General features: G+C 40.3%; 1 protein-coding gene across 1 annotated transcript; it reads right to left on the bottom strand.

Moving 5' to 3' along the window:
• Window positions 1-170: 170 nt before the first annotated feature.
• Window positions 171-24,402, bottom strand: helq (helicase, POLQ like). Its single transcript, XM_062434665.1, has 19 exons — window positions 24,207-24,402; window positions 23,837-24,052; window positions 22,042-22,681; window positions 21,774-21,952; window positions 20,567-20,767; window positions 20,044-20,116; window positions 19,553-19,650; window positions 18,925-19,023; window positions 18,640-18,785; window positions 18,178-18,417; window positions 16,558-16,699; window positions 4,611-4,715; window positions 3,750-3,957; window positions 3,510-3,667; window positions 3,129-3,227; window positions 2,158-2,331; window positions 1,955-2,068; window positions 476-610; window positions 171-384 (listed from the first exon to the last, which is right to left on the bottom strand). The coding sequence occupies exons 2-19, from the start codon at window positions 24,014-24,016 to the stop codon at window positions 280-282; spliced, it is 3,096 nt and encodes a 1,031-aa protein (XP_062290649.1). The 5' UTR covers window positions 24,017-24,052; window positions 24,207-24,402; the 3' UTR covers window positions 171-279.
• Between the last annotated feature and the right edge of the window lie 1,248 nt (window positions 24,403-25,650).

Genomic DNA, 25,650 nt, shown 5'->3' with positions numbered 1-25,650 from the left:
TGTAATACTGCATACTACATCGCTCATAATACTGCAGTACTTTTATTGCAGTAAAGGATCTGTGTACTTCTCCTACCCCTCGATTACAGTATTACACTTCTCACATTAATTAAGAAAAAAAAAATCAAGCAGAGTCCATCTAATACATTATTTAATTAATAATAATAATAATAATAATGATGATAATGATGATATATATTTTCAGTGACACAATGGCATAAAAAAATGAAGCTATCAGTTTTTTACACAGAGAATAAAACTTCTCAGTAATGAATGAACTCAGGTGAGTTGTTGTGTTTGTGAAGCTGAGGGGAAATCTATCGGCATCATCAGCAGCTCGTCCACTTCCTCCTGAAGCGCCGCCGCCTTTTCATTCAGCAGCATCTGGAACACAGAGATACGTCACCTGACCCGCACAAAGAACAGTCCACGTGTTAATTCTGATTACATGTCAAAGCTTTAACATCATGCTCACTTTAGCCGAGGCTACGATCAGGTTGGCTTGTTTCTTGTAGAGGTTTTCTATCGTCTTGGAGAGAACTGCTGGGTCGGCGTTCGCCAGGTGAGTCAGCGTCTTATAGCCAGCGTTATACAGCTGCTTCGCTCTCGACTGGAGGTAAAAAACAACAAATATTAATAATAATGTTTAATATAATACTTATTAAAACCAGAGATTACAAAGTGTTTTACAAGGACAAAATGAAAAAGGTTACAACAAATCAAATTGTTTAAATATACAGAATATAACAGTTTCTTGATCTTATGAAAATGATTTTAAGTGACGTTTAAGAAGATTCATAACAAACAGGAATCACTGTTTAATCACGTGATCACACTTTTAATATATTTAAACTGTGTAAATAGTTTAGAATCAATATTATGAGAAGGAAAATCTGATCAGTCAGGAATCAGAGTCTATAACATAAAAAGTGATCAGAGAAAATCAGAAGCAACAAAAGGGTCAAAATATTCAAACATCTGTAAACATGAAATGAAAATGTATTAATAGTTTTATCTGCCGTCTCTACGATCTCACAGGTCGTGTTTCTGAGCTGTGATTAACGTTCATATTGATTCTGTAATCTGACAGATTATAAATAAGAAGAATGATGTGAATTCAGCTGCATTTAAACACACTATAGTGAACAGTGAACGGACATGAAAGACAATAAATAATAATAATATTAATAATAATGATAATAAATTGCTTTTGAAGATGGAATAAATCATCTCAAAATAAAGTTATGTGGTGATATTTTCATGTTTTTTTTTTACTAGTCTCAGCTGTTTGTTTCAACAGTCAACACTGCCCCCTGGTGGCCGTGCAGTGAACTACATCACCTCATCAGTTTCATAAAAAGATGAGCACACAAAATATTAACCTTCCTGTTGTCCTCGAGTCAAGGAAGGAAGGGGGGAAGAAGGAAGGAAAGGAAGGGAGGAAGGAAGGAAAGGAAGGGAGGGAGGAAAGGAAAGAAGGAAGGGAGGAAGGAAAAGAAGGAAGGAAGGTAGGAGAGAGAGAAAAAAGAAGGAAGGAGGGAGGGAGAAAGGAAAAGAGGAAGGGAGGAAAGAAAGAAGGAGGGAGGGAGGAAAGAAGGGAGGGAGGAAGGTAGAGGGGAGGAAAGAAAGAGAGAAGGAGGGAGGGAGAGAGGGAGGAAAGAAGGAAGGAAAGGAAGGAAGGAAGGAAGGAAGGAAAGAAGGAGGGAGGGAAGGAGAAAGGAAAAGAGGAAGGGAGAAAGGAAGGAAAGAAGGACAGAGGAAAGCAGGAAGGGAGGTACGAAGGAAGGAAGGAAAGAAAGGAAGGAGGGAAGGAAGGAAAGAAAAAAGAGAAGGAGGGAGGGAGGAAGGACAGACGGAAAGAAGGAAGGGAGGAAAGGAACAGTCAAAACAGACGGGGTCAATTTGACCCGGGAGGACAACACAGTGAACAGTGCTGTGAAGGCTCCACACTGACCTCCATGACTCCGACTACTTCCATCAGAGGGATCAGCTCAGCCTGCACACAGTAGCTCAGCCTCCGCGTCAGCTCAGTCAGCAGAGCTCTGAACGGCCAGAACTCCTCCAGCTCCTGAACACAGCAACCACACCTCCGATCAGACCTCAGATCAGTGTCAGTGTTATTTATGAGTACATGCAGATACACAGATGACCTCTGACCTCAGTGAAGTGCAGCACGCAGGAGCAGAAGGCCGACGAGGAGCTGAGCAGCGTCTGGATGAAACCTCGACTCAGCTGAAACTTGTCGGAGACGCTCCACAAGTTTGTCTCCTTCAGCAGAGAAAACAGCACGAGAGCCAAATACATCCTACTCACCACCACCATGTTCATACTCTGAAACACACAACAACATCATCATCATCCTGAGCGCTCAGGATGGTCCTTCACATACTGTTCATATTCTGACTCTACATCAATCATCACATTCATCAATTCCTCATCACTCATTAATAATGTTTCATAAATCTTATGGAAAAAACACATTCACAATCACTATTTTATGGTCCAGGGGAATATGATTCATAACATTTTTCAATAAACAGGTCAAACTTTGTACATATGCATGAGGGACAATGATGTGTTTATGTGTCCATGTGGTTTAGTTTAAATTTAAAGGGTTAAAATGTGAAAATAAACGTATGAATAACTTGCACACATTCTTTTTTTGTGGACCCAGCATCAAATTTCTGCTTTTAATCCATTTAGAGAGAATATATTAGAGGATTATTGCAAAAATGTCTAAGTGGTGTAACCATAAAAACTTTGTACCAAATAATTCAACTTGCTTAAAAACAGTAAATTGTCAATAAAACACCATATCAACTAGTTTGGCATGATCTTACATTATAACTTTTATATTAAATAAAGGTAATGGAATACAATTGTTCTAAATATTACATTTCATCTGGGGAATACATAAAATATGTAATATTTATCATTCTTTTATCATTTAAAACCCCTCCTCATCATTTATCCTCAGACAGGAAACTCTTTTATAAACATATTTCTGTTATAAGTTTTAATACACTAACTGAAAACAGACTCTGGATGATCTTGTAGGAGTTTTTTTGTTTGTCCAAATCTAGATGTTCAGCCGCAGACTAGTTAACCGCCACTCAGAGGTTTCTTACCTTTTTCACAGTCTGACCTGCAGCTTTTCTAGCTACAAAACTTTCAGGCACTCCGACAGTGGCGGACATCTTCTGCTCGGCAGCAGAAAGCAGCGTGAACTGAGACAGGACGAGAGAGAGAGATAGAGAGAGAGAGAGAGAGAGAGAGAGAGAGAGAGAGAGAGAGAGAGAGACCAGAGACCAGAAACCAGAGAGAGAGAGAGACCAGAGAGAGAGAGAGACAGAGACCAGAGAGAGAGAGAGAGAGAGAGAGAGAGAGATACAGATAGAGATAGAGATAGAGATAGAGACAGAGAGAGAGATAGAGATAGAGAGACACATCTGTCAGGACGCTTCATCAACACTAAAAAGACTCATGATGTGTGACGGGCGATGCTCCACCTGTCTGAAGTAAATCATCCAGTCAGGTTTGCACTGTGAGATCATGTCGTACGGTGTCACCAGGTAGACCAGGTGAAGGTAACTGTTGAGCAGCAGACCCTCCAAACCTTTAGAGAGGTCTGAGTACAGCTCGTCACTGCGAGTCAGATCCACCGAGCCTGAAAACACACAAACAGTCACTCAAGTCTCAGTCTGAGCGTGCTGCACTACTGAAGTGTGACTGACTGAAGGTTGATTTACCTTTAAACGTAGCTCTTCCAAGCTTGGTGACTTGCAGACTTTCCCCGTGTGCGTCTGCAGAGGCGGTGACGAGGTTTTTCTCCTTCAGGAAGTCGACACACTGCTGAACGACGTCCTGCAGACTCTTCTCCACACACAGCTGCTGCTGCTGGACGTACAGCAGCGTCCCGCACAGGAAGTCCCAAATCTGAGCCACAGACTGAGTGATCTACAACAGAAATAAACACAGTAAAGGAAGTCCACACAGTGCAATATGGAGCTCAGACTAGGGCTGAACCATATATTGTTATCGTATCTATATCTACATATGAACGTGTCACAAAAAGCAACGATATGGATGATATCAAATGTCCCCCCTAGTCTATTTTATTTATTTTAAATGTACTTATTTTAATGCAGCCAAACACGGGGTTTCTGCAGGTTTGAACAAGTTAAATTTAAGACTTTTTTAAGCCCATTATGCGTTACACACATAGTACGAAAAAGTAAGAAAAATCTCAGTCCCAGATTTACTTACAAAGTAACTAAACATCTGATCTTGACTGTAACACCAGCGCTTTCACACCAGATGTGCCTAATTTGAGGGACTTCTTGCAGATAACACCCTGCGTTTCAAATTGATTGTTTGGTATCAGTTTTAACCAACCACTGAATCCTGATTGTTGATTGTTGAAGCCAACACTACACATGAATAAACTATTTTGTTGAGTAACTGTAACGTCCATTTGGTATTATGATGCTGTTTTGTTTAGGAAAGCTTCATTTTCACTGGTATCGTATATAACTTGAGATATTTAGCTTCAATATTGAGATACCATCATTTATTCATATGGTTAAAAACTGACAGAGAGGAGGATTTACATTCAGTCCGATGAGCGACAGGATGAGACTCAGGACGCCTTTCCCATCGCCGTGCATCAGGTTGCTGTAACAGCTCTCCATCGGAGCACAAACAAGATTTTTAGCCTGGGAAAAAAAAAACACAAATAAAGAAGAAAAACAGAGAAGCAAAAAGTTAATATCATGTGGAAAGGCTGAGGTTGTTTTTAAAAATGTCTTTAGTCTATTGTAGGTTTTCCACGAATGAAGCCTTAGCTAATAAACGGCATTCAGGCTCTTACAGTTATATAATGTTACACATTAGTGTTTCCCCTAGAAATGTTTGTAGCAGCGGCGCTGTCGGTAACCTAGCAACACTTGGTTAGAAAATATTGAAAAATAACCCTTTAAATAGTGACTTCTGGTGAGTTTGTGGAAAGAAATTGGCAAATTTCAACTCACCAAACAATGAACAGATTCAAGTTGTCTGCTGACACCAGATACTCTTTCTAAAGCATGACACTAGGAAAAATGGATTGGCTTAACACAGAAATGTATTGAAGCCACTTTATTGGCATAGTAGTCCATGGGCCAGAGGCCAAAATTTCACTTGTTGGTACCACTCAAGGTGGCAAAGGTTACTTATAATTTTTGAAAACCTCCATGTCTGTAGATAATATTTTGGCATGATAACCCTTCCTGATTCACAGCTATATTACAGTTATCAGCTGTTGAAGTTAACTTCCCCCTTGGAAAAAATGCATTTTAGACGTTGGTACATATCTTGGTTTAGGCTCAGGTTCAGAATATTTTTCAATGTTTAAAAATATTTTGTTTAGTGTCATTTTAAAGGGGACACTCTAAGCTTTCATTTAAGCCCTTTTGTAAATCTTTATGACAAGTACAGTGATCACTGGAGCTCGTCAGACTTTTAGTCACACACGTTTTTCCACAATTTTCGCCTAAATCATTTACTTTCTTTTAGTCCTGTGACATAAAGGAACATCAGGGACACAAAACGTTAATATAAGAATACTCACAGGACTCCAAGGATTCAGGAAATGTATAACATACCTATATTATTTTATTTTGAGACATGAATGCAGGCATATACAGGATAATCTAAAATTGTTAGTTTGGAACCCTCCACCTTTACCATGTCAAAAAATCAGTATATCAGTCTATCCACTCAGCGCTGTTTTCAGAGCGCTGTGTAAGTGTTTCATTGTCAAATCCATTCAAAATGTTTATTGAGAGAAAACCCAAATCAATGAAACTCCAGTCCACGTTTTCACTGCTACTGGCAGCATCTTGCACACGCTCGCACACTTGCGCTCACACACACACGCGCAAGGTGATGCTGTCGCTCCATTGATGCACGGACACCGGGAAGCTTAAGGTGGGTCAAACACTATCACAACTAAATGTTCTGGACATTGTTAAGTTACTGAAAATCAAAATGACCATTTAAATGTTGGTATTTAACTAAATGCTAGTATTTTACTAAATATTAGTATTTTGTCGCCTTTATGTTTCTGTGACAAAGTTTCTACACAGACTGTTCAGTTAGATAACCATTAAGAAGTGCTAATGCTACATTAGGTTGGCTGACAGTCTCTTGGTTTGATATGTTTGCTACCACAGACAACATGGACATTAGGATTTATTTTTTTTAAAGAAGAGGTTTATAGTTTTCTTATATGTGATCTTATGGAGCTATAACGAGGTTGTATGTTTTATTCATTCGAAAAGAGATTCGAAACTGAAATTCCAAATTTTGATATTGAAATTTGAAAAATAAAAATCTGTATTTAAAAAACAAAAGTAATTGTTTTATTTTGATTAAATTATTTGTTTTCATGCAAATCTTTTTCTTTTTACAGTTTCAAATCTAATGTTTTCCAGTTATAGAGGTTTTGGACCTGATATTGCTTTGTGGGTGTGGTATTTTGAAGTCCTCCTAGCAGTCTGATTGGATGCTAAACAGCCAATCAGGAAAGGAGTTGAACGTTGCAGCAACGTCTATGTTGCAGCCTCCCACAACGATACTGGGTTGCGTCTATAGCAACATCATAGCAACCATCTATAGCAAAAGCATACCAAGCGTCTATAGCAACAACATAGCAACTCAGCCCTTTGGCTAGCTCAACAGCCAATCAGGCTGCTTCCTCCCCTCCCAGTCTGTGGTTGGCTGCTGGTTTTGTGGTTCATTTACATACAACTCAAGGGGGGCACATGAAGTTTTGAGCACACATGAAGTTTTGCGTGCACATAGACTCTGTGAGCAAGCGCGCCGGGTGCCTGTCATTGCATAGAGCAGAGATTGAGCGAGCGTGTAGACGCCCACAGGACATATTTTTGTTTGCTCAGATTAATATTTTCTGTTCAAAATATAAATTGCTCGCTCAGATAAGTCTCACTGCGCTCTAACTAATGAGGTGTGCTCAGTTTTGGCTTGCAACTTGAACAGCTAAGTTGCTATGTTGTTGCTATAGACGGTTGCTATGCTGTTGCTATAGACAACCAAGTATCGTTGTGGGAGGCTGCAACGTTCAACTCCTTTCCTGATTGGCTTTTTAGTATCCAATCAGAATGCTTCCTCAAGAGGCAAGGGGGGAATTTTCAAAATACCACACCCACAAAGCAAAGGGCAAAAACCCTTTAACTGGAAAAGGTTAGATTTGATACTGTAAAAAACTGAAAAAGATTTGCATGAACACAAATAATTTACTCAAAATAAACTACTATTACTTTTGTTTTTTAAATACAGATTTTCAAATTTCAATATCGAAATTTGGAATTTCAGTTTCGAATCTCTTTTTCGAATGAATAAAACATATGACCTCGATTTAGCTCCATATGATCTGGGGTCAAACGCTTCCTCTGAATGTGATTACAAAATGTACCCAGAATTTTTCTCGCACTAGTATATTCAGATCAAAGTGTCAAAACACCTGTTAAAAGGAACCATAAGCCAATTGGTTACTGCGCATGCACATAATGGCAGTGTCCCTGCTTCCCTCCACATTTACCCACATTTTAAATGCCTCCTAGGCCCATGAATACATGCCTTAAATTTGAACAATTACTTGTAATCCCCATACAGCCCTTAGACCAGAACATTTTGAACACCATAGGTAAACTCTAAGTATATAATTGATACATGCTTGTTTGCTCATTATCATATACCTGCAATTAAGGTAAATACTAGTGTTCTGTATTTCTGATCAGTAAGTACTAACATTACCTTCAGTGTGTTGTTAATGCATGTGCTAAGATGATTTGATCATTTAGTTACCATTAGTTAAGATACATTTTGATTAATGATTTCTGATTGTATATTGCAGTTGAAAATTGACTTATCATGGCCACCGGTGAGAAAGTAAGGAAGAGCCCACTACCAAAGCAACCACAAATGGAATGTATTATCCACTGCTCTGATGATGGAGATAAATTGGTTTCACTTCAGAGTGTTGACTCCTGGAGAACTCTGCTCAGGGCAGCTCAGATCCGTAATCATGCACCAGTTTTAGAACTGGCAAAACACATTCCTGAGGGACAGATACCAGCAATCTGCTACCACAGGAAGTGCCGCAGTATCTTCACTATGAAGAAAGTTCTTGATGGCATCCTCAATAAAGAAAAGCAATGTGCTAGTGGCTCTGCTGAAGAGAAAGCAACTAAGAGAGAAGCTCGACATGCCCCAATGACATCAAGAACCTATGATATGGAGTGCATATTTTGTCAGAAAACTGACAAATATGTAAAGAGACAAAATATGAAAGACACACTAGTACAGTGTAGAGAACTGCGAGCTGATGCAAAGATCAGGAGTGCAGCCACAAGGAAAAAGGACAGCAGAATCCTTGCAATAGTTAGTAGAGACCTTGTAGCAGCCGAGGGACACTACCACAGGTCTTGCTATAGATTGTATACTAAAGAGGAGGGTTCTAAAGAAGGATTAGTCTGCAATACATCTGATGATGCTGAAGCCCAGTATGAAGCTGCTGTAAATCAGTCATATGATGAGCTGTTCCAATTCATCAGGATGGAGCTTTTTGCCAAACCTCAAGTAATGACAATGGCCGATCTAACTTCCAGACTGGTTGCTTCAATTAACTCAAAAGGAATTATCCAAGTCAAGGAATCAACCATTAAACATTTAAGAAGAAAACTTGAGGGTGAATTTGATGGATTCCTGCACATCTTTCCTGATGCCAAAGGAAAACTCCTCCTCTATCCAGATAACCTGTCAATTAGGGAACTTATAAAACAAAACCAGTCTCTTATTCAAGAGCTACACATCCTTAAAAGTATTGGTGCTCAAGATGCTATAGCCAGAGCAGCCATTACATTGAGAGCAGACATCAAGAGTCAAGATGTTCCTCAGTCCTGGCCACCTGAAGTCAAACCAGAAGTAGAATGTCCTACCATTCCAGAGTCGCTCAGTGTCTTACTTTGCTATCTACTCACAGGCTCTAATGATCTTGATCATGCAACCCAGAGAGTTCAGCGGCTTCTGCAATCATTTGGACAAGACATAGTATATGCAGTGACATGTGGAACGATCAAGCCTTCCAAGCATGTCATTCTTCCATTTAGTATCAAGTCATTGACAGGGAATGTAGAGCTGATAAACATCCTAAATCGACTTGGTCACTGTGTGTCTTATTCACAGATGGAGGAGATCAATACTGCCCTTTGCCTTCAGAAACTCTCATCATTAGGGAGTGACATAGCCTTGCCTGCTAACATCCACCCTGGTATATTCACAACTTTAGCTTGGGACAATATTGATCGCCTTGAAGAAACTGTAAGTGGTGAGGGAACATCTCACAGAGTTAATGGAATCGCTGTTCAAGCAAAGAAAGTCGACCAAGTTCCTGTCCAAGCCAAGCCCACTGTTGCCAAAACAAAGCAGAGAAGCATCAGGGCACCTGCACTAACGTTGCCTACCTACAACGCTGGACAACGGGTGGGGCCACCACAAAGCAAAAGTGCAGATAACAGTACCTCGGCTAATACTCAGCTTGCCAGAAAGAAGAACGTTGTTTGGTTCCTTGCACGCATGTCACAACAGGAAAGACAGTCAGTCAGCAGCTGGACAGGCTTCAATGTCCTGACTCGAGATGAGATGGTCGTTATCCCCAACAATGTAGGCTATCTACCTACCATCAATGCTCCAGCAACACAAATGTCTACTGTCAACGAGGTGCTCAATCAGTCACTGAGAATCATGCAACAATTAAGCCTGAACAAGGTTGTCTGTGTCTTTGACCAAGCCCTTTATGCGAAGGCCGTTGAGATTACATGGAAACACAGTGACAAGTTCCAACATATAATTGTCAGGCTTGGGGTATTCCACACCATCTGCACGTTGCTTGGAATAATAGGAAAGCGTTTTCAAGATGCTGGACTCCGAGATCTCTGCATTGAATCTGGTGTTATTGCAGAAGGTTCTGTTGCTGGTGTTATGGATGGCCGCAAGTACAACAGGGCAGTGCGATTACACAAGCTTCTGTATGAAGCTCTCATGCGGCTGACATGGAATGGTTTCCTGTCCTGGTTGGAAGCAACTCACCTGAATGACATGGTTCACCTGGAGGACACATTGAGGGCAATTGACAGCCTTGGGAAAGAGGTCTCACAAGCCGCTTTAAAGGAGGTCCTTGAGAACAGCTCTTGTACACGCATCATGGAGCTTTTTGAAGTCTACAGGGAGTTTCTTAGGGATGGAAATGGCAGTCTCTCAGCGTTCTGGATGTCCTATTTGGACATGGTGGAAATTTTGTTGGGGCTCATTCGAGCATCCAGAGAGGGAGACTGGATGCTGCACCTGGCAAGTATTCGAGCAATGATCCCTTGGTGCTTTGCTTACGACAGAATGAATTATGCACGCTACCTTCCCTACTACTATGCTCAGATGTCTCAGCTGCCCATCACACACCCAGATGTGTACAGAGAATTCATGGAAGGAGGTTTCTCAGTGCAACTGGGCTCCACCAATCCCTTTGGCTGTATCCCTGTTGATCAAGCTATTGAAGAAACTGTGAACAAAGACACCCAGACAGCTGGAGGGACAAAGGGATTCAGCTTGAAGCCAGGAGCTGTGACCAAATATTACCTAACAGCCGAATACAGAAGCATGTACCTCAGACAGCTGAGAGAACTGATAGGTCAAGGCAGTTCCCAGCTGTCCCATCCGGATCTACAAGGTCCAAGGATCAAAAGAGATGAAGAAGATGTCAAGTCTCTCATTGACCTGATGGAGAATACCTGGCTCAATCCTATGGCCCCCAATGGCATTGGTCTGGGTAACCTCTCCACGGGCTCCGTTGCTCCACCTGATGTGAGCAGGGATCTCTTGAGAGCTCCTGAGATAGGAGAAAAGGCCTACCAGGTATTCAAGCAAACACGGTTAGAAGAGGACCCGCCACCTTTAAAATTCCATGACAAGATGACCAAGCAAAGTCTGAAAACATTCTCAAATATCAGCATAAAAAGAACTCATGGAAAGAAAGCTCAGGAGGTGGTTCTAAAGGCTGATAGAAATCTGTTCAGCCACATGATCCTTGTGGCTGAAAGCAGGAAGGTTAATATGAGGGATGTCCTTGCTCACCCACTAGGCCCGTTGCCATGGGCACTGGCAAATCCTGATGGGTCCTTACGAAAGACAAACAAGGCTGCACTCGCCAGAGAGCTTGAAAAGAATGTGTCTCCTACAGAACACATCCCAACCCCATCTACCTGCATCATTGATGGGATGAGCCTGGTGCAGAAAATGAATGGTGACAACAAAATCTTTGCACAGGTGGCAGAGTCAGCCTTGACTCAGGTTCTCCAGGAAGGAGCACAAAGTGAGAGGATTGATGTTGTTTTTGATGTCTACTGCCAGACTTCAATCAAAGGTGCTGAACGACTGAACCGGGGTGCAGAAACAACACTCCAGTACAAGAACCTCACAGGGGGTCACCATGTCAGGCAGTGGCGAAAATTCCTTTGCAGTCCCTCCAACAAGACCAGTCTCATTAAATTTCTGGTGGAAGAGTGGAAAGGCCCACTATACAGAAAAATGCTTCATGGTAAGGTATTGTACATGACCTGTGAGGAAACCTGCTACAAGTTGACCAACGATAAGTGTGAGGAAGTAGCAGAGTTGCACTCAACCCATGAAGAAGCTGACACACGTTTGCTCCTGCATGCACTGCATGCAGCTAATGCAGGCTCAAAAGCAGTTATCATAACAGCTGAGGACACTGATGTCATGGTGCTTTGTCTTGGCTTCCAGAAAGACATTGCCTGTCCCATCTACCAGAAATGTGGGACACAGAACCGCACACGTTTTGTTGACATCAGCAAACTGGTAAGCTCACTTGGAAACAGCATCTGTGACAGCCTAATTGGCTTCCACGCCTTCACAGGTTGTGACACTGTCAGTGCATTCGCCGGTCGAGGGAAGCTGAATGCCCTGAAGATGGTCAGAAAGGACACTTCCTGCCAAGAGACTTTCAGCCAACTGGGAAAGTCATGGAATGTGAGTGATGAGCTATTCCAGAAAATTGAGCAGTTTACCTGTTGCATGTATGTTGCTAATAGCAGCACTGCTGAGGTAAATGAATTGCGCTACCAGCTCTTCTGCACTAAAAGGGGAGAAGTCGAGTCCAGCCAACTGCCACCATGTAGAGACTGTCTCTTCATGCATGCTCAACGAGCCAACTATCAGGCAGCAATCTGGAAGTGCTGTCTGCAAGCTACTCCTGTGGCGCCAAGCCCTACTCAGTATGGATGGACAGACAATGATGGCAAGCTGGCCATTCACTGGATGCGCTCCCCACCTGCACCAGATGTGGTCTTGGAGCTGCTATCATGCAAGTGTGTGCGTTCATGCAAATTGCCAAGTTGCACGTGCCTGTCAAATGGACTAACCTGCACAGACATGTGCAGGTTACAGACCTGTAATAACCAAAAGCAATTGGATGATCCAGAACCATACTTTGAACTTAGGGGGTCAGATGATGAAAGAGATGATCAGTTTGATGAGTAACACAGTGTAATACAATTCTGATGGTATTACTGTTATAGTAATAGTAGTAGTAGTAGTATAGCTTGATGCTCAGTGTGGTGATTCTGGACCTGGTTACCCTTGTTAACGCAATCTAAGTGCACATAGAGCTTGATACCAGTAACATTAATTATAATATATCCCACACTGACCAAGTTCATGCAAATGTCAATGTTGTTCATAGTTTTTCATAGTTATTAAATCACTGTGGTAACTTATTATACTCATTGTCTATTGGAAAGAATGTATAAAGACACCTTTTTGAACTAACTGACTTTGGTCTGGTTACTTTCTGAGTAAAGCTGCGCTTAAAATAAAAGGCTGAAAATCACCCCTCGGAATTGAGTAATATAGGTATGTTATACATTTCCTGAATCCTTGGAGTCCTGTGAGTATTCTTATATTAACGTTTTGTGTCCCTGATGTTCCTTTATGTCACAGGACTAAAAGAAAGTAAATGATTTAGGCGAAAATTGTGGAAAAACGTGTGTGACTAAAAGTTTGATGAGCTCCAGTGATCACTGTACTTGTCATAAAGATTTACAAAAGGGCTTAAATGAAAGCTTAGAGTGTCCCCTTTAAAATGATACTAAACACAATATTTTTAAACATTGAAAAATATTCTGAACCTGAGCCTAAACCAAGATATGTACCAACGTCTAAAATGCATTTTTTCCATGGGGGAAGTTAACTTCAACAGCTGATAACTGTAATATAGCTGTGACTCAGGAAGGGTTATCATACAAAAATAATATCTACAGACATGGAGGTTTTCAAAAATGATAAGTAACCTTTGCCACCTTGAGTGGTACCGACATCTGGTCTGGCCCATGGACTATAGGCCACATCCTGCATTTGAGCACTTGATTTTTCTTAGGTGTTGAAAGAAAAGCTCCATGGCTCGCTGATAGTTGAACTGCGAGAAGGGGGGGGGGGTGGGCGTTCATGCTGACACGCATACAGGTAGCTAAATGCTCCCCTTGCAGTTTGTTGCGCAGGTCAGTCTTCACACACGCTGCATTTATAGTCACAAAAACAAACAGTTCTGGGTTGGAGCCGTTCATATACTCTGAGCCGGTTAGCCTGAAACGTGTTGCTATAGTAACGTCACAGTTAACGTTGTTAATGTTGACGTTACATGGCGCTGTTTGCATTCGTTTTTCGGGCTCCGAAGTCTTTTTCTGAGAAGGTTCTGCCTCAGATTATGTAGATTTATGTTCTAACCAGCGGTCTGTGTTTGTTTCCTTTAACTTAATATCACTGTTAGCTTCTCTGTGTTATGCTAGCGGGAGGTACAGAGAGAGCTACAGGTGTGTTCAGGGTCGAAGTCAGACAGTCGGACATAGCGATTCCGGCCAGTCGTCCTGCAGTAAGCACCGCTGCAGACGTTGGTTGAACATTAATATACATCGCTGTAAATGTGTGTGGGAATTTCCCGCATTATAAGTGTTGGATTTGCGGGAATCTATTAAATTGTGCGCAATACCCGCAATCCCGCGCTGAAATTCAGGCCCTGCACGTCACGTTACTTCAAGCACAGTCGTTTTTGCAGCGGTTGAATGTACATAGGGGAAACACTGCATTATTTATCAAGCAATTTTATGCATATGGTCAGATCCATGGAAGAATAACTACAGCAAGGCAGCAGCTAATGGGGATCCTTATAAACTAAAATAAATGACGCATAGGAGTTGCTGCATCATCTAATCAGATCATTACAGAGATGAGTTTGATGAGTAGAGATGTGCATTTTCATGGCGGATAACTGCAGAATAACAAACTATTCGCTGCATGACGACCTTCCCCAGAGCTAAATAGATAATAATACATCAAAAATAACTTTCAATATTCATAACAAACAAGCTTTAACTGCCCAATATTGTATTAATTTAAATGATAATCAGCCTTCATTTCTTTACACAAACACAATAATTGAAATAATAAATCTTACAGGCTTACAGACCCCTAAAAATATAACATAAACAACGCTGAGCATTTCCTTTACCATCATGTTAGCAATGAGATACGTAACGTTAGTTTTCTCTCTGAGAGCCGTTACAAACGTTGACGTACTAGTCTGGTGATTAGCGTCAGGTCCGTCTCCCTCAGTAACCGTCACAGCAGACACCAGCTTTATGTCCGTGTGAAACCACCATAACTCAACTCTACTCCACATATTTCACACCTGACAACATTATCCTTTACTTTCTGGGAGGTTTTAACACCACGCTGGACTTTTGTGTGGCTTCGTCTGCATCATGTTGCCTCCAGTCAGCTAGCTAGCAGGCTAACTTACTACCAAGTCAAAGTAGCCGAGGGCAGCACATAGACTGTATATAAAACAGCAATATAGCAGCAGTAAACATTCCCTCTGTTAGAGCTCCTCCTAGTGGCTGAAAGTAGCTGTTATTCACTCTGTTAGAGCTCCTCCTAGTGGCTGAAAGTAGCCGTTACTCACTCTGTTAGAGCTCCTCCTAGTGGCTGAAAGTAGCTGTTATTCACTCTGTTAGAGCTCCTCCTAGTGGCTGAAAGTAGCCGTTACTCACTCTGTTAGATCTCCTCCTAGTGGCTGAAAGTAGCTGTTATTCACTCTGTTAGAGCTCCTCCTAGTGGCTGAAAGTAGCTGTTATTCACTCTGTTAGAGCTCCTCCTAGTGGCTGAAAGTAGCTGTTAGAGCTCTGTTAGAGCTCCTCCTAGTGGCTGAAAGTAGCCGTTATTCACTCTGTTAGAGCTCCTCCTAGTGGCTGAAAGTATTCCCTCTGTTAGAGCTCCTCCTAGTGGCTAAAAGTAGCTGTTATTCACTCTGTTAGAGCTCCTCCTAGTGGCTGAAAGTAGCCGTTACTCACTCTGTTAGAGCTCCTCCTAGTGGCTGAAAGTAGCTGTTATTCCCTCTGTTAGAGCTCCTCCTAGTGGCTGAAAGTAGCCGTTACTCACTCTGTTAGAGCTCCTCCTAGTGGCTGAAAGTAGCTGTTATTCACTCTGTTAGAGCTCCTCCTAGTGGCTGAAAGTAGCTGTTATTCCCTCTGTTAGAGCTCCTCCTAGTGGCTGAAAGTATTCACTCTGTTAGAGCTCCTCCTAGTGGCTGAAAGTAGTAATATCAATAAACAAGTTTCAACCATAAACTTTGATAAGGTTTTATACCTGCTCCACTTTTATGTAGATTGACTTCAGATGATGTCATCCTGTTTCTACACTGGTTTTTATACTGTAATGTGCTTTTCCTGCCACTAGCTTAGAGCTCATCCTAGTGGCTGAAAGTGAGAAATGCTCTCCAGTTGCTGTAATGAAGCCTTCATGGGTTACTATTATTAACTAAAACTAGCAGTTAAAAAATAATTTATTTAACTGAAATAAAATTAAAATAAAAAACTAAATAAAAACTACAATGAACAATGTAAAACCAACTAAAACTAAAGTGAACAGCAGATAAAATCAGCTTAGTTTTAGTTTTCTTTTCATTTTCTCCATTTTTACTGTATTGTGTTCAGTTTGACTTGTTGAGATAACGGGCTAGTGCCAGTAGGGAGAACACAAACACAGCTCATTTATTTAATATAAATAATTTAATATTAAAAACACTTTGCTGCCATAATTACTGCATCAATCTGGAAATCAATTAATTTATTAAGCAGACTGTTTTATCAATTTCAACAAAATTAAGTGTTGTCTGTAACAGAATTTAAAGCTCCGTGATTGGTTGTTTGTTAGTGAAATGCACCCTGGGAGTTGTAATCTATTTTGGTTTTATGTCCACACTCTTCTAACTCTGACTTTTTAATCGAAGATCCAGATATTTACTACGATCTGGTTAATCTTTTGTTCTGATGATGAAATCAGATTTTCCTGTTGGTCTCTGACATTATTAATGAGAACTAGAATCAGACTTTTTGTGAAATAAGAGCTGCTGTAACTTAATGAGTGAGTCACCATGTTCCTGTCTCTGTCCTGCAGGATGAGGATGCTCTCTCCCTCCGTGTCGATGCCCGCTCTCCCGGCTCGTCCCACCATCTGTTTGTACTGGCTCCTCTTCAGGAAGTCGGTGGCCACGTACGGCGAGCGCAGGATCACTCTGTGGACGTCGAGGTCAAACCCAAAAATAAATTAAATCTGTCATGTCAGAAGACGCAGCACTGACTCAGCATTTAAAACACTAAAGATCAGGACTACAGATTTTATTAACACTGTAATGACTGTTTAATACTGCAGTGATTCAGGTTTTAATGGCTAAATGTTCACTTGTATTATCTCCAATAATTACCTTTCTACTGTAGAGCTGTAACGATTAGTCAATTAATCAATTAGTCGACAAAGAGAAAATTAATCTTAAACTATTTTGTTAATTGATTAATGATTTCAGTCATTTTCCAAACACAAAAAGCCAAAAATCCTCCAGCTTCAGCTCCTAAAACGTGACAACTTCCTGCTTTTCTTTGTCATTTATGGCAGTAAACTGAATATATTTTAGTTTTGGACTGTTGATTAAAATAAAAAGCAAACTAAAGATGTCACTGTTTGCACTATTTGTTTTAAAACACATTTTATAGACTCAACAATTAATCAAATATTCAAGAAAACAAGCAGTAAGTGAATCAATACAGAAAATAATAGTTAGTCGCAGCCTTTAAACTGAATATCTTTGGGTTTGACTGTTGTTCAGCTACAACTAGAGATTATTTTCATTATCAATAAATCTATTGATTATATTTTTGATTAATCGATAAGTTTGGTCCAGAAAATGTCAGAAAATTGTGAAAAATCTGGATCAGTGTTTCTCAAAGTTCAACACAATTCAGTTTACGGTCACAGAGACTAAAGAAACCAGGAAGAATTCACATTTAAGAAGCTGAATCAGATAATTTCTTTTAAAAATGACTCAAAACGATTAACTGAATATCAAAATAGTTGGCTAATAATTAATTGATTATTCCGTACAGCTCTAGTTGGTCGAACGAAATACCAGACAAATAAATCACAATATTTTTTAACATACTGTATAGATGACTATCGGTGCCTTCACAAAATATTTACACAATGAGATTTTTGATGAATAACTATCAGTAATGTGGATATAATGGAGGTAGAGCGATCATCCACCAATCAGAAGATCAGGGTTCGATTCCCGGCTCCTCCAGTCCACATGTCGATGTGTCCTTGTGCAAAATACTTAACCCCAAATTGCTCCCATTGCTTTGTGAATGTGTATGAACGGTTAGTCTCCCTCTGATGAGCATGGTAGCCTCTGGCATCAGTGTGTGAATGTGTGTAAATGGGTGAATGGCCATAATGACTAGAAAAGCAATATGTATGTACAGTCCATTTATTTATACTTATTTAATGACTTAGTGAATAAATGCAGATAATAGAACAGCTACAACAGTCTGTTAAGTTTAGAAAATATCAATTTACTGTAATTCAGCTTTAAAAAACAGGAAAAACACTTGTGTCATATCATGATATAATATTACGATATCCAGACTCTAAGATGATATCTAGTCTTGATCTGGTAATATTGTTTTAGCTCTCCTGCTTCCTGCCTCAGAGACTGACCTGCGTGCAGGAAGGTTGATGCCTGCAGCCAGCGTGGAGGTGCAGGTGAGGAGACACAGCACACCGTTAGAGTACGCCTCCTCCACCAGCTTCCTCTCCTCGCTGGTCAGACCGCTGTGATGATACGCCAAACCGAACGGGACGGTCCTCCGCAGCACCGGACACACCGAGCCGTTCCCGCTGTCCTTCAGATCTCTGAGGAGCACGAACTTCTCCTTCTCCCGGTGCCTTAGAAAGTCCCTGAGACAGGAGGACATGATGGAGTCAGACAAAGGAGACACTAGAGGAGACACTAGACGAGACGCTAGAGGAGACAACAGAGGAGACACTAGAGGAGACACTAGAGGAGACACTAGACGAGACACTAGAGGAGACACTAGACGAGACACTAGAGGAGACAACAGAGGAGACACTAGAGGAGACAACAGAGGAGACACTAGAGGACAGACCAACTTCACTCACTCTTTCAGGTATTTGCAGATCATCGATGCAACGTTCTCACAGTTTTTCTTCGTAGGGCAGAAGACGAGACAGGAATGATTCGGGATGACTTCGGTCACCAGAGCGATGATGTGATCCGGGTCGATCTTCTGCATCGAGCTGGAGTACTGTGGGACGAGACAGAGGACACAAATATGGAGCTGTTTGGTGTTTTGTGGTAGTGGTTGGTTTGTGTAGTGATAATAAAAAAATCACAATGTTTATATATATTTAACATTCATGTAAATTAAGTGAATTTTTTCTGACCTTGTAGTTGAGAGGACGTGATAATCTGAAGCAGTCCTCTTCTTTCGGGTCCACTTCATAGATGGTGTCATTCAGTTTAACGTATTCTTTCAGCTGAACCTGAATGCACCACAGACTGTTTTAATACAAGTCACAAAAACAAACTTTTTACGCATTTAACAAACAAACAAACATATATACGGCAATAACTACACAGACATTAACTCAATTAAATATCTGTTGTTCATAGTAACTACAAAACAAAACCATCATCCACCTGTGTGTTTAAGATGATTTATTACAAATCAAATATATTTACATTAAATTAACCTTACCCAAAGTGTTCCATAGCTCTCTATTGGTAATATTTATTCTACTTTCCACTCCCCAATTTTGTTAACTGATCCATCACAGTGAATGTAAAATCATAAAGTCTGTTTTTTAAGTTGTAAGAGTTAAGTTATTATTGTGTGTTTATACAGTGTAGAAGTTAATCTGCAGCAGGGAGAAAATCTGTTAAATATCGTCTGTCTCAGTTTATGTCCAGCTACCAAAGGTTGTGCAGAGAGAAGAATGAAAGAGAAAGAAGAAAGAGAAAGCTTGCAGGAAAATATTTTTTTAGTGTTTTAATAAATTAGAAATCACTTACAGGTCTGAAGTCATTCGTGTAGTTTTCAGCTTTCAAAAACGTCTGCAAGTCTTTGATGTTTCCCAGAGTGGCGCTCATCCCAATAATCTGAGTCATTTCTGAAAAACAAGAGCAGGACTGTTTATTTTATTCAAAAATATCATTAAATAACTCCTATTCTCCACATATCCAGCTCTATATTAATATTCTGTGTCTCTACTGGAATATTTTTGCATGATTTCCAGTTAAAAACTCCTTATTTATCTTCTACTGGTCCTTTATGCAGCATCTCAGTCTGAAACAGGCCGTTTTATCTCCTGTCTCTTTAAGTCTCCTAAGAGTTAAAAAAAAATTGCAGCATCCTGAAACCTGGTCTTTGTCTTACAGGCAGCATCTCTACAAACATTCACCTCAAGTTTTAAATGCCAGAAAACCACTAAAAGCTGAATATGTCTCCTTTAAATAAAGAACAGCGAACAAAGTGAAACTAAATCATAAAAAGAGACACTTACTGCTCACGTATAAAACTTTAGCTAGAGTCATTTCTATCACCGCCCCTCTGCTGCCGTCTCCCAGCATGTGAAGCTGTGTGAGGAAGAAAAAACACGTCATTAAACCTTCCTGTGCTTTAGTTTATTTAGTCATGTGAAACCAGGCGGGGAGTTGCGGTCCTCTGCAATGAGGCCAACGAGGAAGTAACTTAAAACTGCATTCTATCAAAAGGCCACCAGGGGGCGACCGTTTTGGTGTCAAAAGGACTTCCGTCTCTATACAAGTCAATGGAGAATTCACCAACTTCTCACTTGATTTCTAACCTCAGTAAACGTTTTCAAAATGTGTTTATGGTCTCAATCGCTAGTTTAAAGCCTTCTTCAATGCAGTATGATGTTCATTTGGGACATTTTGGCCTCCCTGATTTTATATTTGACGATAAAGCAGGGTATGCATTAGGGCGTGGCTATGTCAATGGCGGACGTTACTGTGCATGTGTCAATATACAGTCTATGTGTGAAACGTATTGACACTGCAGCGTACCTCATCGACCACAACCAGCCCGAGGTGGTCCAGCCGGTCGGTCTCGATCAGAGAGTTGACGAGGCTGTGAGCTTTTTCTATCGTAGCGATGTAAAGAGACCTCTGCTTCCTCTTCTTCATCGGAGGAAACTTCCCCTTGCTGCCAGCGTACTCCTCCACCATGAAGTCCAGCTCCAGGCCAAAGCTCGCTAACCCACGAACCTCAACAAAGACACAAAACAGGTTGTAGCTTTAAATTAAAAGCAGTGAAGTGAAGTAAAGGAGTCCCACAGGGCTCTATACTTGGTCCTCTTCTATTCACCATATACATAAATAATAAAAGTACATCTTTATATCTGTATAGACAAAAATGTCAAGTTTCTTTTCTGCTGGTCTGCACAGAGCAGAGTTTATATATTATTTATATTTAACTTTAGTTGTGCTACTTGTTCAAACTCGGCTGGAAAACTGGTTTTAAATGCAGAATTTAAAAAAATCTTTCTTTAATCTCTTTCATAGCTCCAGTATTTAAAGATACTTTCATCTGTACAATAAATCAACTCTGATCCTGATCCGCTTCTAAGTCGTCTGGAAGTCAAGTTTTTATTGCTCAGCAAACAGTTTAAGTTTAGTTATTAGAAGAAAAACAAGGTAGAAATAAATATTTACTGAAACAGTATTTTATATGTTTGTCAGTAATGAACTAGCTGAACTTAGATAATCACATCTGCTTAGTCTTTGTTTGTTTGGAACATTATTAGAAACAAGGTGGAGGTTTCTGGCACAACTTCACCTACTTCCAGGGTGTGTGGAGGACAAAAAGTCTGAAGAAAGTCAAAAGTCCAGCAACATTTGTAGTAAGAAGAAGTTTAATATCAGACCAACGTGCTTTGTGTTGCTGGAGTTTTGACTTGCTGGTAAAAATGTCTTCCCCATGCTTTATGGGTGTGACTTTTTTTGCTGTGTCATCACCTTTCATATCCATACAACCACTAGTTAAATTACTAAAACACTAAATTGTTTAGAGCACAAGATTTGTATAGATATAACTTCTTCATTTTGCTCTCAGAGTGCAGCAGAATGATGCATTTGCCCCCAGACTCCCCTAAAGGGTCGGCCTGAGGTCCAACCACTGCAGTCTCTCTCTGTGGGAAACACTGAATAAATAAACACAGAATAGTGAATTTTACATAATCCTTGATAAAAAATATAAATCCTTGATAAGTACCTTCTCTTGCACCAGAGATATGTACGGCAGAATGAACAGACAGTCCTTCTTCCTGCACAGCAGCTCTCTGAGGATGAGGATCTCTGCTACCAGAGTTTTCCCTCCGCTGGTGGGAAGCGAGTAGATCAGATTCTTCCTCTGATGAACGCAGTCCAGGTTCAGACACGTCTCCTGCCAATCTGAAACAGACAAACGGTTTCCATAGTAACAAACTTCTGCTCATAATCACCTGCAGTCATGTAGAATCTGTTATGAAGCAGAGCGTCACCATAAAGGCTCTTGATTCCTCTCAGGTTGTAGATCAGGTCTTTGACTTTGGTGGGAAGTCCAAAGAAAGGTCCGAGGTCGGTGGTCTGAGCAGATACGGTCTCCATGGCCAGCATGGCGACGCTGATCTCCTCAGAAACCACCGCTTCTTTCAGCACCACGGAGCGAGAGAGCTCAGAGGGAGCGGCGGCGTTGCAGAGCATCGTCTTCTTCAGCTGGTCGGCCACGCTCCTCCTCGCCTTCGTCTGTCTCTTGGTTTTATCGTGCGTGTCTCTCTTTGCGTCTGCGCTTCTAAAAGGTGTTGAGGTTTTATCTCCATCCTGCAGTCGGCTCTTCTTCGCGTTCTCATTAACTTGTTCTTGAAATTCCAGCTGGCTGGCCGGTAAGTCCTCGAAGGGTTCGTCTCCGAGGCCGTCCAGGATGGAGTCGGTGAGGACGTCCTCGCTGGATCGTCTCTGGACGCCGTAGACGGACGGTTTTGACGGACGCAGACTTGTGAAGTCCTGCTGCTGATCCACAGCGTTGGTCTGGAGGTCACGCTGACGCTCATTCTGCTCTGCATCGTCCAGCTTTGCTAAGAGAGAACTGTCCTCCAAGATACTGTCATAGTCCCCAAATAAGTCCTCACTGTCACTGCAGTACTGAAAGAAAACACACGACTGTTTCATTAATGTTCTCTGATCAAAAGCTGAAATAGGTTTTTGATTGACAGAAAAACAACAACTGTCTGCCTGGAGTTACAACTAACAATTATTTTGATTATTTATTAAAGATATTGATCACTGTTTCCCAAAGCACTAAATGTCGTACTCAATTCACTTTAAAAAGACGGTATTACGGATTTTTTGGCATTTCTGCTTGATTCTGATTGATTAATCTGTTCTCAATTAATCAATTAGTTATTTGGTCTATAAAATGTCAGAAAATGGTGAAAAATGTCCATCACTGTTTCCTAAAGCCCAAAATTACGTCCTTTATTTAATAAGTAAATATTAAATCACTAACTGACTGTCAAAAAAAGTAGCTGAATTTTTTTCTGTCAATCACAAACTGTTCCACCTGCACATTCATCAAAAATGATAATAGTCCTCAGTTGGAGCTATAGCTCTCTAACAATCAAATACATGACTAATCCTTCCAGCTCCACATCAATACTTGGCTGTTCATTCACACTTAAAGCGGTTTAGTTTCATGTTCTCTGATCAAAAGATGGGCGATATAGATAAAATCAAGTATCACAATATAATTGACCAAATACCTCGATATCGATATTGCAACAATATTGTAGGGATGACTGTTGTTGCTTTCACAAAATATTTACACAATGAAATTTTGATAAATAATCATCAGTAATTTGAATATAATGACAAAGTGAGTAAAAGGTAAATAATAGAACAGTCCTTTACTGTAATGCAGCCATTAAAACCAGACAAAGAAAACGCTTATATATATCACTTTATTACAATATCCAAATTCTAAGATGATATATAGTCTCATATCACGATATCGATACAACTAAAAATAATTTTAATTATTGATTAAAGATGTTGATCAGTTTCCTAAAGCACTAAATGACGTCCTATAATGTTGAGCAAATATTCACTTTGAAAATACAGAATGTGATTTTTTGGGGGCATTTATGCTTGAAAAACGACTTAAATCACTAAGAAATTGTTTTTTCTGTCACAAACTGGTCCAGCTCTGTATTGCACATTCATTCACCCTTATTTGCAGCTAATAATCCATTAATTGACTAATCCTTCCAGCTCCACATCGATACTTAATCAATAATGTACCTCAACAGCTTTTATATCAGCCATGATGCTGCTGAGCTTCCAGTTCCTGGGACATAGCTCCTCTCCTCCTCCTCCTCCTCCTCTCTTTCTGGCAGGAGTCAGGTGAGTCTTCCAGCTGTCTCTGGACCTTTTTCTTGAGGAAACTCTTTTCACTTTGATTTCTGTCCTCGCTTCATTCATACCTGTCCAGGTCCAGCTGACGTCACACACCTGATGCTACACGTCACACAGGTGTTTAACAAAAAAAACTGCACATGAAGCTCATAATTACAATAACTACACTGCACACAGGAGTGGAGCGGACATTAATACATAGTACTGCAGTAATATGTTGTTATAAAAGCATTAACAGTGTGGTTTCCATGGTTACCGTTAGGTTCAGTACTTAGCTCACTCCAGGCTGTTTCTTCTCTCAGCTAGCCAAAGAGTCTCTGCAGCAACTATAAATTAATTATAAATATCTACAAAAATATATAAAAGTCTGCAGCCAAAAATGTTCCAACAAAAATCAACTGCGTTGCTTTAATTTAAAGGTGGAGGTTATAAACACTCAGAGATATATGAGCTCAGTGTGTCTCACGTTTGAAATGTGTCAATATCAACAGCTGACCAAGAGAGAAATCCCAACATCACTTCCGGTTTAAGTTTACCGGTCAGTAGCTAGCAGCAAGCTCACCGTTTCGACTTGTTTTGTCCTTTTCTTTAATCATTTAGTGAAGATAAACTAATGATAAGCTGCACAAACGAAGCACATACTTACCAAGAAGCCACAACCTTTGACTAAGTGGCTTATTTTCTCTAATTTGTAGTTTATCTAACGTGTTTCAGAGGTTTCTTTGCTTGCTAATGTTGGTTTACACGATCTTAAAACACTCACATGAATACTGTGAGGTGAGTAGTTTCATACGTTACTTAATGGCACTGATACGATGTGATAAAGAATGATTATATCACTATTTGTTCATTTAACTCATGGTAGCTAGATGTGTCACCGCGTCTTTGATCGTAGGAGGATTTCTATCTTGTCCTCCAGTATCTTTGAAGAGAGTTCATTTCCGCATCAACGGCTGAGTGAGAGAGAAATCCCAACGTCACTTCCGTTTTCTAACCACCTTCTTCATGTTTTCACTATTTTAATAACGTAGCATTAGCGCTTCTTAACAGTTAGCTAACTGAACAGTCTGTGTAGAGACTTTGTCACAGAAACATAAAGGAGACAAAATACTAATATTTAGTTTAGATAAGTTAATAATATCCTGAACATGACAGTGATGGTAGCGGCAAAGTTTACATTCGCCCCTCTTCAGTGTGTCACGACGTGATGTAATTTATGATTATGAAAACATAATTAAAAACTAGATAAATTATTTAAATTAATTAACATTATGGGGCATCACCCACAAACGGGGACCAAAAAAGGGTATTCTCATAAACTTGTTTAATTACAGCTGCTAACATCTGTCAGCAGCCACCAGTCAACAGTGAAGGGTTGAATCTGAGCACTGACTCCATTAATCAGCCACCGATCATAATAAATGTGCACAATAACAACAGAAGGAACTTCTCTTTAAAGCTACAATAATAGTTATTAATTAACACAATCAACAAAGTCAATAACTGTTCAACAAATTAATTTACCATGGAGATGGCTGAAAACATTACACATTAAACATTATCCAAAGGTAACGTCTACACTATTATATTTGAGGGCTTGTTTTTTATTTGCTGCTTTAAGAAATGTTTTGTATGAGTTGTGTTTGTGAGCCGTGCAGAATCGCAAACATTTCCCCATTGAAACCCATTATAACTACATT

This window comes from Scomber scombrus, chromosome 15 (genome assembly GCF_963691925.1).
Source record: "Scomber scombrus chromosome 15, fScoSco1.1, whole genome shotgun sequence".
Classification (NCBI taxonomy): Eukaryota; Metazoa; Chordata; class Actinopteri; order Scombriformes; family Scombridae; genus Scomber; species Scomber scombrus.
The sequence above is the reverse complement of the archived record's forward strand: the minus strand, read 5'-3'. Positions and strand labels throughout refer to the sequence as shown.

Bases quoted from the DNA above. Each gene is read 5' to 3' on its own strand.
- helq (XM_062434665.1), bottom strand. From the start codon at position 24,016: ATGAATGAAGCGAGGACAGAAATCAAAGTGAAAAGAGTTTCCTCAAGA. The intron at 19,024-19,552 runs GTAAGTGATTTC...TGGTGCATTCAG, and splicing joins ACACGAATGACTTCAGACCT to GTTCAGCTGAAAGAATACGT. The intron at 3,958-4,610 runs GTAAATCCTCCT...TTTCTGTTGTAG, and splicing joins TGTCGCTCATCGGACTGAAT to ATCACTCAGTCTGTGGCTCA.